Source organism: Acartia tonsa, chromosome 3 (assembly GCF_053477335.1).
Source record: "Acartia tonsa isolate MP-2025a chromosome 3, ASM5347733v1, whole genome shotgun sequence".
NCBI classification, from domain to species: domain Eukaryota; kingdom Metazoa; phylum Arthropoda; class Copepoda; order Calanoida; family Acartiidae; genus Acartia; species Acartia tonsa.
The window spans coordinates 46,217,075-46,230,742 of record NC_137262.1 but is presented as its reverse complement, the minus strand read 5'-3'; the positions used below and the strand labels follow the sequence as shown (position 1 = coordinate 46,230,742).

Below are 13,668 nucleotides of genomic sequence, written 5' to 3'. Positions count from 1 at the left end.
CCGCGGAAAGCCGTTTATAATACTATGCGAGAAATAACTATTTTAGATGTTGACACCCATGTTTTGAAATTTTGAATTTACTGTACTTTTTAAATAAAAACTGAAATATTTTTTTGCTTTTCTGTTAATGGTTATAAAAAACGAAGAGAATAAGCCATTACTCATTAAATTCTGATAACTATAAGTAGGGTAAAATTGCTTTCAAAAATGCTCTCATAAAAAAAAAACACTGTATATATATGTATGTTTATATATTAATTATTCCCATTGATGATTCACAAAATTACCCCTTCTTTAGTTTAGAATTAGTGGTTAAAACATTTAGACACTCAACTTAATGAACTAAACAATCACAAAACAATAAAAAGTCCCCAAGTTTGTTAATCTAACGAATAAGAAAACGGTATTATAAAACTTTGGAGACTAGACAGCACTCTTGGATAAGCCAACTTATAACACTTTGGGAACTATCCTAATCCTCCCTGGCGAAATGACAATGAGATTTTTTGGTAAATTTGTGGCAAACTTTATTCTTAATAAATTAGCACTTGCCAAAATTATACTGGAGAGATATTTCATTGAAGGATAAATCTTTTTTTTTGCCCAAACTTTTCGTCAGCCAATAATAACAGATAAGTTAAACATTGTAAAAATAATATAGTAACTTAACTCGAGTTGTCAACGGCAGAAATTAGGTCCTGAGATGGTTTTAGGCCTGGAAAGGTTTATAACAATTTTATCTGTATTTCTTAAAATAAATTAACAGAATCTTTGTCTGTATGTATGAATGTCTGTCTGTACCGAAGGATCTTGCTAACCGCTGAACCAATATGGTTCTCCTTTACAGTGAAGATTCCTATAGGTCCTGAGATCGTTCTCTTTAATAGGGTAGCTTCTCATAGGTCCTGGGGAGGTTAATAACTATTTTATTTTAATCCTTATAATAAAGTAACAGGATCTTTGTCTGTATGTATGTAGAGGCTATGTTATATAAATTAAGGTAAGGGGCTTTTAAGTGGCGATGGAGGGCTATTAAGGGGCGATGGAGAGGCTATGTTATATAAATTAAGGTAAGGAGCTATTAAGGGGCGATGGAGAGGCTATGTAGCGGCTATGTTATATAAATTTGCTATTAAGGGGCGATGGAGAGGCTATATAGGGGCTATTTTATATAAATTAAGGTAAAGGACTATTAAGGGGCGATGGAGAGGCTATGTAGGGGCTATGTTATATAAATTAAGGTAAGGGGCTATTAAGGGGCGATGGAGAGGCTATTTAGGGGCTATGTTATATAAATTCGGGTAAGGGGCTATTAAGGGGCGATGGGGAGGCTATGTAGGAGCTATGTTATATAATTAAGGTAAGGGGATATTAAGGGGCGATGGAGAGGCTATGTAGAGGCTATGTTACATAATTAAGGTAAGAGGCTATTATGGGGCGATGGAGAGGCTATGTAGGAGCTTTGTTATATAGATTAAGGTAAGGGGCGATGGAGAGGCTATGTAGGGGCTATGTTATATAAATTAAGGTAATGGGCTTTTAAGGGGCGATTGAGAGGCTATGTAAGAGCTATGTTATATAAATTAAGGTAAGAGGCTATTAAGGGGCGATTGAGAGGCTATGTAGGGGCTATGTTACATAATTAAGGTAAGGGGCTATTAAGGGGCGATGGAGAGGCTATATAGGAGCTTTGTTATATAAATTTAGGTAAGGGGCTATTAAGGGGCGATGGAGAGGCTATGTAGGGGCAATGTTATATAATTAAATTAAGTGGCTATTAAGGGGCGATAGAGAGGCCATATAGGAGCTTTGTTATATAAATTAAGGTAAGGGGCTATTAAGGGGCGATGTAGGGGCCATCAAGTTGCAATGTAATATAAATTTGGAGAAGGAGCAATGAAGGGGCGATATAGGAGCGATGAAGGAGCGATGGAGGAGCGATGTAGGAGCGATGTAGGGGCCATCAAGTTGCAATGTAATATAAATTTGGAGAAGGAGCGATGAAGGGGCGATGTAGGAGCGATGAAGGAGCAATGTAGGAGCAATGTAGGGGCCATCACAGTACAATTTAATATAAATTTGGAGAAGGAGCGATGAAGGAGCGTTGTAGGAGCGATGGAGGGGCGATGTAGGAGCGATGGAGGGGCGATGTAGGGGCCATCAAAGTACAATGTAATATAAATTTGGAGAAGGAGCGATGAAGGGGCGATGTAGGAGCGATGAAGGAGCGATGTAGGAGCGATGTAGGAGCGATGTAGGGGCCATCACAGTACAATTTAATATAAATTTGGAGAAGGAGCGATGAAGGAGCAATGTAGGAGCGATGGAGGGGCGATGTAGGAGCGATGGAGGGGCGATGTAGGAGCCATCAAAGTACAATGTAATATAAATTTGGAGAAGGAGCGATGAAGGAGCGATGGAGGGGCGATGTAGGAGCGATGGAGGGGCGATGGAGGGGCGATGTAGGGGCCATCACAGTACAATTTAATATAAATTTGGAGAAGGAGCGATGAAGGGGCGATGTAGGAGCGATGAAGGAGCGATGTAGGAGCGATGTAGGGGCCATCACAGTACAATTTAATATAAATTTGGAGAAGGAGCGATGTAGGAGCGATGGAGGGGCGATGTAGGAGCGATGAAGGAGCGATGTAGCAGCGATGTAGGGGCCATCAAGTTGCAATGTAATATAAATTTGGAGAAGGAGCGATGAAGGGGCGATGTAGGAGAGATGTTATATAAATTAAGGTAAGAGGCTATTAAGGGGCGATGGAGAGGCTATGTAGGGGCTATGTTATATAATTAAGGTAAGGGGCTATTAAGGGGCGATGGAGATGCTTTGTAGGGCCTATGTTATATAAATTAAGGTAAGAGGCTATTAAGGGGCGATGGAGAGGCTATGTAGGGGCTATGTTATATAAATTAGGGTAAGGGGCTATTTAGGGGCGATGGAGAGGCTATGTAGGGGCTATGTTATATATATTAAGGTAAGGATTATATAAATTAAGGTAAGAGGCTATTAAGGGGCGATGGAGAGGCTATGTAGGGGCTATGCTATATAAATTAAGGTAAGGAGCTATTAAGGGGCGATGGAGAGGCTATGTAGGGCTATGTTATGTAAATTAAGGTAAGGGGCTATTAAGGGGCGATGGAGAGGCTATGTAGAGGCTATGTTATATAAATTAAGGTAAGGGGCTATTAAGGGGCGATGGAGAGGCTATGTAGGGGCTATGTTATATAAATTAAGGTAAGGAGCTATTAAGGGGCGATGGAGAGGCTATGTAGGGGCTATGTTATATAAATTAGGGTAAGGGGCTATTTAGGGGCGATGGAGAGGCTATGTAGGGACTATGTTATATATATTAAGGTAAGGATTATATAAATTAAGGTAAGAGGCTATTAAGGGGCGATGGAGAGGCTATGTAGGGGCTATGCTATATAAATTAAGGTAAGGGGCTATTAAGGGGCGATGGAGAGGCTATGTAGGGCTATGTTATATAAATTAAGGTAAGGGGCTATTAAGGGGCGATGGAGAGGCTATGTAGAGGCTATGTTATATAAATTAAGGTAAGGGGCTATTAAGGGGCGATGGAGAGGCTATGTAGGGGCTATGTTATATAAATTAGGGTAAGGGGCTATTTAGGGGCGATGGAGAGGCTATGTAGGGGCTATGTTATATATATTAAGGTAAGGATTATATAAATTAAGGTAAGAGGCTATTAAGGGGCGATGGAGAGGCTATGTAGGGGCTATGCTATATAAATTAAGGTAAGGGGCTATTAAGGGACGATGGAGAGGCTATGTAGGGCTATGTTATATAAATTAAGGTAAGGGGCTATTAAGGGGCGATGGAGAGGCTATGTAGAGGCTATGTTATATAAATTAAGGTAAGGGGCTATTAAGGGGCAATGGAGAGGCTATGTAGGGGCTATGTTATATCAATTAAGGTAAGGAGCTATTAAGGGGCGATGGAGAGGCTATGTAGGGGCTATGTTATATAAATTAGGGTAAGGGGCTATTTAGGGGCGATGGAGAGGCTATGTAGGGGCTATGTTATATATATTAAGGTAAGGATTATATAAATTAAGGTAAGAGGCTATTAAGGGGCGATGGAGAGGCTATGTAGGGGCTATGCTATATAAATTAAGGTAAGGGGCTATTAAGGGGCGATGGAGAGGCTATGTAGGGCTATGTTATATAAATTAAGGTAAGGGGCTATTAAGGGGCGATGGAGAGGCTATGTAGAGGCTATGTTATATAAATTAAGGTAAGGGGCTATTAAGGGGCGATGGAGAGGCTATGTAGGGGCTATGTTATATAAATTAAGGTAAGGAGCTATTAAGGGGCGATGGAGAGGCTATGTAGGGGCTATGTTATATAAATTAAGGTAAGGGGCGATGGAGAGGCTATGTAGGGGCTATGTTATATAAATTAAGGTAATGGGCTTTTAAGGGGCGATTGAGAGGCTATGTAAGAGCTATGTTATATAAATTAAGGTAAGGGACTATTAAGGGGCGATGGAGAGGCTATGTAGGAGCTTTGTTATATAAATAAAGGTAAGGGGCTATTAGGGGCGATTGAGAGGCTATGTAGGGGCTTTGTTATATAAATTAAGATAAGGGGCTATTAAGGGGCGATGGAGAGGCTATGTAGGGGCTATGTTATATAAATTAAGGTAAGGAGCTATTAAGGGGCGATGGAGAGGCTATGTAGGGGCTTTTTTATATAAATTAAGGTAAGGGGCTATTAAGGGGCGATGGAGGAGCGATGGAGGAGAGATGTAGGGGCCATCAAAGTACAATGTAATATAAATTTGTGGAAGGAGCGATGAAGGGGCGATGTAGGAGCGATGGAGGAGCGATGTAGCAGCGATGTAGGGGCCATCAAGTTGCAATGTTATATAAATTTGGAGAAGGAGCGATGAAGGGGCGATGGAGGAGCGATGTAGGAGCGATGTAGGAGCGATGTAGGGGCCATCAAAGTACAATGTAATATAAATATCAAGAAGGAGAGATGAAGGAGCGATGTAGGGGCGATGTAGGAGCGATGAAGGGGCGATGGAGGAGCGATGTAGGGGCCATCAAAGTACAATGTAATATAAATTTCAAGAAGGAGAGATGAAGGAGCGATGTAGGGGCGATGTAGGAGCGATGAAGGGGCCATGGAGGAGCGATGTAGGGGCCATCAAAGTACAATGTAATATAAATTTCAAGAAGGAGAGATGAAGGAGCGATGTAGGGGCGATGGAGGAGCGATGAAGGGGCGATGGAGGAGCGATGTAGGGGCCATCAAAGTACAATGTAATATAAATTTCAAGAAGGAGAGATGAAGGAGCGATGTAGGGGCGATGTATGAGCGATGTAGGGGCGATGGAGGAGCGATGTAGGGGCCATCAAAGTACAATGTAATATAAAATTCAAGAATTAGAGATGAAGGAGCGATGTAGGGGCGATGTAGGGGCGATGTAGGGGCCATCAAAGTACAATTTAATATAAATTTCAAGAAGGAGAGATGAAGGAGCGATGTAGGGGCGATGAAGGAGCGATGAAGGGGCACTGGAGGTAAAGGACTATGGAGGGGCGATGGAGAGGCTATGAAGGAGCCATCATGGGGCTATAGTATAGCCTCTTATCATAAGAGGCGATATTAACGCCCCTTCAAAGGAGCTATTAAGAGGCCATGAAGGAGCTATAGCATAGCCTCTTATCATAAGAGGCGATATGAACGCTCCTTAAAAGGGGCTATCACATCGCTCCATATGATAAGAGGCTATGCTATAGCTCCTTGAAGGAGCTATAGAAAATCATCGCCCCATATGGAGCGATGTCATGGAAAGGACTATACCCTTTTTTACTTTTAATGATTTTCTTTAAACAAGGATGACAACATCCATAAAAGCGAAGCACTGAAACGGTAGGACAAACGGACATTAACACTTTTCAATGTTTAAAAAAATGTTTAAAATGGACATACGGACATTCTGGTAATGATTATAGAGTTGCTACGTTTTCTAAATAGTACCTAACTACTACAGGAATCATCATGCAAAGTTTGAAATCGATAGGACAATTCTAACATGCCTAAATTAACGAATAAAAGCTATCTATCTCGGACGGACGGACGTACGGACCGACCCTAATTATAGAAAAGCTTCGCTTTTAAAAATCATTATACCCTACTAAAGATATTCCTTTTAAAATAATTTTTTAGAAGTATTGGTTAATTTAACCCACTTACCATTGACAGAAATTAATAATCAATAGCTTATTTTCTTGGCAACAGCAAACGGGTTTCAGGAATAAGAAGCGGCTTTATTTTCTACAAGCGGCTAGGCCCAGAGACCTATAGAAGCATTTTAGGTCGCTACTTCACTTTACATTTAAGTTTTTAAAAAAAAATTGGGGGGGGGAAGGGGTGATTCTTTTTTCAATGGACAATTTTCTTGGGAGCGTAGAGGTACACTCCCAAAAAATATGGGTATACATCTATAAAACACCTATAAAAAGCTTCACTTTAAAGGAGAGCACAAGCGGTTAGCGAGAACCTAAGATACAGACAGACACAAATAAACACAAACATACTTTTACTATTATGTATATCAGAATTGTTTAATTGCTTTTAGACTTTTTCATCCTTGTTACTTATTATGATTTTATGTTCAGACACATAGGTCAGAACCCCACCGAGGCTGAGCTCCAGGACATGGTGAATGAGGTCGATAAGGATGGAACTGGTATGATTGATCTTCCAGAGTTCCTTACCATGATGGCTATGAAGGTAGACAGATAGATAGGTATCTAGTAAGGTAGATAGATAAACTATGATATAAGGATGGAACAGGCATGATTGATCTTCCAGAGTTCCTTACCATGATGGCTATGAAGGTAGACAGATAGATAGATAGGTATATTGTGAGATAGATAGATAGACTATGAGATAAGGATGGAACAGACATGATTGATCTTCCAGTGTTCCTTACCATGATGGCGATTAAGGTAGACCGATAGATAGATAAATATCTAGTAAGACAGATAGATAGATAATGAGATAAGAATGGGAAAGGCATGATTAATTTCCCAGCGTTTCTAACTATGATGGCTATGAAGGTAGACAGACAGATAAATCGATAGATTAAAGTAAAATAATAGAGGGGGCAGGGGTTGAATATCTGAATGTCCACGGGACCCTGTACCGACTTCCAATTGGATCTGTTGAAAATACTTATACAGTCAAGTCGCTTCAAAAGAGCAGAAAGTATTTTGCTAGCAGACGATAAAGGTCCCCAACACTGCACTGGAACCAAGTATTTAATTGGATTATTCATCTATACTTGAACAATTAATTTAGACAAAATGTAGATAGATAAAACTATAGCAAAGGTTTTTGGGGGATGGGGGGTAAAAGGGTGTTACCAAGGTTATAGGAGTTTTACCTCCTCCTCTCCCCTCCCTTGGACTCTCTTGATATATAGATAAATTAAATAATAATACTCAAGAAAAAGGAAGCTTTTAAAGTACAATAGGTCATTATGTTTGTTCTACTTGATTGTTTACAGTTCAATTACTGTCAATAATAAAAAAAATTGTCAAAAATTCTATAGAAACATAATTTTATTAGGGTCAATAAACGAAATATCCTCACACAAAAATAATATTTTTTAGATCAATGAGCAGAACGCAGAAGAAGAAATCAGAGAAGCATTTAATATTTTTGATGGGGTAAATTTTTTTATATCTTTAGCTCACTGTATTCTAGCTTGACAACAAGGAGTCTTTAAACTTAATTATCAAAAATCATAATTGGTCTTTTAAAAAATTCGTCGGCGTTTTTATTCATACTTCATACGAACTTTAAATTACAAAGTTTTTTATGCTTATTTTAAATGCTTGTATTAAGGTTATCAGAGTCCCGTAAGGATAGGGTTTCGAAGGGGTATAGCTTCCCCCACCCACAAACCATCTCCCCCCGGAGCTAAAAATATATTTTTAATTAAAATAAGATGGGGATCTGGGGTCCATAAATAGGTTTGAGTAAACGCACTTTTTTCTTGCGGTAATTCTAAAATAATTTTTATTTTCGTTTAGTTAAAATATCAGTGGCGTGCATAGCGGGTGTGGGTGAAAAAATAGGAAGGCATGCCTTCCCCATTTCAATTTTAAGAGGGTGGCAGACACCCCTACCGCACGCCACTGATAAAGATATAATGATTTGTTCTTTGATTGATATAATGATTTAGGACGGCAATGGATTTATAGACAGAAGAGAATTATCAATGATGATGAGATTTATGGGAGAATCTGTCACTGAATCAGAAATTCAACTTATTTTAGGTTGGTATATATTTTTTCTACAATTAACGGTTACGCCTATAGAGGTCTCTAGGAGCAATTTGAAGAGTAGAGGGGAAAAGTCGACCTTACAATTTTGTTTTTAGCTTAAAAGTGTGATTTCTCTTGGGAGGTTGGAGGTCCCTTCCCCCCAAAAAGTAAAAATTCTTCTCGGTACCTATAACAGGCTTCACTGTATGGGGGAGCCATATCGGATTAGCGGTTAACGAGATCTTTCGGTACAGTTAGACAGACACATATACTTTTTTTTTCCCCAGGAATATATTATGCAAGATAATAGAATAAATTAAACAGAGCTTGCCATTTGATATATTCAGTCATTTGGAGTTGCAAGAATTAAATTAATTTTTTGTTAGTTTGACCTTAGGAAATCGTTTTATGGAAATTAAGTAAATGTGGATGGTATAGAAGGAAAGCTTCATATTTGGCACTACATAATCATTTATATTTCTCCTAAACCCTAACTATTTTATCTAGGTCTAATTTAACCAAAAAATCATCCAGGCGTTTTCTAGTTTTAGTGACGAAGCCTGTGACGTCATAAAAAAGAGGGAGATGAGCGGAGAAGTAAGAAAGAAAATCCCAAAAAAAGAGATGGAGAACATAGACGTCCAAGGGGGGGGGGGGGGTAATGGGGCGATTACCCCCCCCAAAAAAATTTTACCCCGGGGGTAAATTTTGGGGGGGGTAAACAAATTTTACCCCTGCCAACAAATTTTAGGGGGGGTAATTACCCCCCCCCCCAAGCAAATTTTACCCCAGGGTAAAAATTTTGGGGGGGGGTAAAAATAAATTGCGGCGCGCTTCGCGCGCCATTTTACCCCCCCACCAAAACCGAATTACCCCCCCCTTAAAAAAATTTTACCCCCCCCAAAATAAAAGCTTGGACGCCCCTGATGGAGAATCCCTCATTTTTATGTCGTCACAGGAATCAAAAGTGGTACAAAAGTGGTGCAGATTGGACTTCGTCGTTATAGTTAAAATTTTAAAAATTGAAGCTAATGCACTCTGAGATGTAAAAAAAAACTATGTATAATTGAACACTTTTTTTCTGGAACCAGTTTTTACTGGATTAAAATATGCTCAGGTATTGAAAGTGTTTGATTGATTACATCTTAGACCTGTCTATAAAATATGGAAAATGGGTGCTCTAATAAAACCCCCAAAAAAACATTATCCTTTGTTATAAAGTGAAAAGTTCTGTTTAGTGTTTTTGAATTGAATGAATTTTTTAAAATCAAATAAAATAATACAATACATGTTTTGAAATGCTCTGTACTTAAAGGTGAAGGTCAGGAGCAGAAAAATAGCTTAAAACCATCTAAAACTTTTGGTACATTTTCCTGGGTTGGAAAGCTCAAACTGTTTAGTTGTTTCCGAAAAAAAAGTACTATCTTGTGTAAAATTTTTAAAAATGAATTTTGTAATATTATTTGCACACTGTCTTAAAACCAGAGAGATCTATGAGCGGACTCTACTTTTTCTAAAAATGCAAGGATGTTGGTTGAGGGAAACTATTTGAACAATCAGACACAATAATCCGTACAACTTAAAAAGGAATTTTTAGCAGACGAAGTCCATAATACGAGCGACTAAAATAGCTGGCTTATTACATGGATGAAATAAAGAATAACTGGCCTTTTATACCAAAATGTTTACATTTTCTAACCAATAATATGGTCGGATTGTTCCTATTCTCCCTGACTATATGTCCAACTAGCGGCTACGCCCCTAGAGGCCTCTAGGGGCACTTGAGGAGAGAGTCTAATTCAGGGATAAGGGATAGGAAACCTGGCTATTAATTAGGTCCCGGCCTAGATTCTAAAGGGATATTGCAACTATTACAAATTACTATCAAACTGGCGGACGCTCCCAAGTAGCTATAGCTCTAAACCAATAAGAATCGGCCTGTTTTTAACAACCAATCACCAATTGGCGAAAATATTAGAAGCAGACAATTCTGGGAAAAATAATGATTTCGTCTGCTACTAAAAAATAAATATAAATGGTGTTAGATCACATTAGCTTAATTATTAAATCTGCTTAGAGTTAAACATTAAAAAAGGGCCATATAGAAAAAACAAAAATAACGGGATTATTTTTTGGAAAGGAGGTAGCTACGAATTTTCATTTGGTAGTTTATAAATTAGATGTTGTATTTTGAATTTTAAAAATTTAATACGAAATTGATACAACACTTTAACCCTAATATATGTACAATACACAATACAACACAGTACAAATATATCACTACATAATATCACTACAAAGAATACTTGATAGAATGTTACCCAAGTGCATATTAATTTATTTATTTTGAATTTTAATTAGCAATGAAATTTTCAAATAAAATTTTTACTCATTAATAAAAATGCAAATAATACAAACTAAAATCTGTCTGAGGGAAACCCAACGATAGCTTTCTGACAGTTCAAATTACCAAAGTAAAAGATAAAAAAAATTTGGGAGAGAAAAAACTTCATTTTAACAAAAGCCATTAATATATAGGTTTATAAAAAGTTATGTTTTTTACTTTAAACTAGCTACCTGAATTTGATTCTATACTTTATCTACACACACACACAGCTTTTTTATTAGCGTTTTATACGAAGCACTGCGCCATCCCAAAACTGGTTTATTACGCTAGAAATAGGCCTAGGCTTGAAATAGGCCTGAAATAATATTTTCCTACGTTTCCCATCCCTTATCCCTGATTTATATTCTGATTATTCAATTCTGACACTATACACTATTTCAGAGCTATATTTTACAAGCCGCTAGTTTTCTATAATATAAAGTAGAACAATGACTGTCTTTCCGTTTGATGTTTGGATTTGGATTTACAGGAAAAATATCTTGAAGTAAAATGCCATTTATTAAAACAATTTTCCTAACAGGCGAACCAACTAAAAATAACTACTGCTCTACGTAAAAATATTAAAAAAAATAATAAAAACGAAAAATAAATCTTGCAGATCTTTATAGAAAATCTATCAAATGCTTTTACCTTCATTTCCTTATATTTTTTTTTTTACTTTTTAGTGACCATTTAAAGCTTTCTTTAATTTAAAAGTATAATATTGAAACTTACTAATTCTATAGGATTCTTAAGATTAATTCAAGGCCAGTCTGTTGTATATCAATATATCCAGGCATTTTAACCATTGAAGTGAATTATGGGTAGAACTTGGAGTTTCTGTCTATAGTGCCCTAGCAAAATGGGGATAGATGTCACTGCTTTTGGCCTAATTATTTTATTGACGTCAGGAAATACCCTATACCACATCTCTTTTCTATGGGTTTCTTTACTTCTTCCCTTTCTTTTTCCCTCTTTTATGACGTCAATAGAATAGGTAAGCCAAAATATTTGTCATTTATCCCCATTTTCCTAGGGCACTAAACACAGCTACGAACTTGGAAGTTTCGTGGTTTTAAACTTTGCTTGCAGAAACTTGCAGTTGGCGCTACTAGTATGAATAAAGTACATCCAAGAATATTGATATTGCATAAGTAATGATATATTGTCTTATTTCTGCAATATTCCATCAATAAATATGCCCACAGGGAGTAGGTTAGCATCATGTAATAGTCAATATTGAACAGTACACAGGAATAAACTACTAGATGAATAGTATAAAAAGCTGGGTTATAAGGTATAACAAGGATGACAACATCAATAAAAGCGAAGCTCTAAAATAAGGACGAAGGACAAATGGAAAATTACTATTGTAGAGTGTCTGAACTTAATAAGCAAAACTTTGCTTATAACATTGTACTTTGTCGTACTAGGAATCAGTATCCCAAAAATCAGATCAATCAGACAATTATATCACATAGAAATGTGTTGTTAAAAAAGTTAAGAATCAACATGTTACGTACATTCTTGTTACGATTATTATGTTGCTACGCTTTCTAAATTGTACTCAACTACTACAGGAATCACCATACAAAGTTTTGAATCGGTACGACAATTCTATCATGCCTAAATTAACGAGAGAGAAAAAAGCTATCCGTTTTGGACATACGGACGGTCTCTTATCATAGGAAAGGAGTTGTGGGGAGAAAGAATGTTCACACAATAGCACACTTTGAAATAAGTTTTTTTTGTTTGATTAGCCATAGTTTCTTAGGGTTTGGACCTAAGACTCCTGGAGTATGTTGAGACACTTTTGTATAGCCACAAGGTCAGCTCAAGCTCCACATTTAAGTATGACTTGACACGCTGTCCATGAGAGCTCCTCGTTATTACCTCACTCTCGCCGATTTTGAGTATGGCAGGTGTCCCAGTCACCGTAATGAATGACACTCTCCTAAAAGGAGCCTGGGATTAAGGGATGTGTTAATATTATACACTTGATTATTAGGCATCTAAACTACCTATCAATCTCCCTTCTAATGCAACTGGGGGAGGTTGCGTGAATCCACATTGAAGAATTTGAGTCAACATGTTGTAATTGCAACACGAGTGGGTTTAAACTCGAATTCAAGTAATCATTCTTGGTTCCATTTTGTACACGCATATTTTTTACATATGGGAATCATACAATTTACCAAATATTTATAAAAAGTCATTTAAAACAAAGAGATATTTAACACCAATTATTAATTAAACTATTAGAAACTCTATTTTAGTGGTTATTAGCACTTATACTTTTAAAACTATCATACATTATCGATCTATTGGATGTCTTTATCAAATAATTAGTTCGTTTTAATTGATTTCTCAAGCTTTAATTATGACCAAGTAGGGAGATTCCATAATTATAATTAGCGTTTTTTAGAAGAAACTAAACCTTTATCTGTCTTAATAAATTGATTTCAGAATACTTTTGTGGCTTTGAATTTAAAAAGTAAGTAAACCTTGAGTTTGAATAGTTTCTGGTAAAGAGTAGTCTTTGTGAAACGGTTGTAAAGTCAATTTTTACCCTACTTATAAGCAAACATAAACATAATCTCAATTTTTAAGTAGCACAGCAACTTTATAAGTAAGGATTTGTGTACTTTAACTCAAAATACCAACAAACTAAAGTTTGTTATCCAATAGTAATCGAAATATTATTACTTGGATGTTGCACCAGATTTTCATGAACTCTTTTTAGTTATACTCGCAGCTAGCTAAGATAACGATGACCCCCATCCCCTACCCTCCTACTGGATGAACGAAATAACCAAAAAGGAGGTCCATATTAGCAACCCCTGTCAATATATCCACGTATTACAGCTAACATATAAATAAAAATTGTATTTTTACTCTACAGATAAATATTTTTCAAATGCTAAAATGTCTCCCAGATCCTAGAAATAGCCCCTAAAAACACAACAA

General features: G+C 37.1%; 1 protein-coding gene across 2 annotated transcripts in view; it reads left to right on the top strand.

The window, feature by feature from the left end:
- Window positions 1–13,668, top strand: part of LOC145314344 (calmodulin-alpha-like) — a 42,917-nt gene that overhangs the window by 17,060 nt on the left and 12,189 nt on the right. The window contains exons 3-6 of one of the 2 annotated variants that reach the window (XM_080154220.1): window positions 6,660–6,730; window positions 6,838–6,881; window positions 7,659–7,715; window positions 8,234–8,327. In XM_080154220.1, the coding sequence (XP_080010346.1) occupies window positions 6,660–6,730; window positions 6,838–6,881; window positions 7,659–7,715; window positions 8,234–8,327 (266 nt within the window). Of the gene's footprint in view, window positions 1–6,659; window positions 6,775–6,837; window positions 6,882–7,658; window positions 7,716–8,233; window positions 8,328–13,668 lie in introns of both variants that reach the window. The other variant, XM_080154221.1, reaches the window with a different exon arrangement.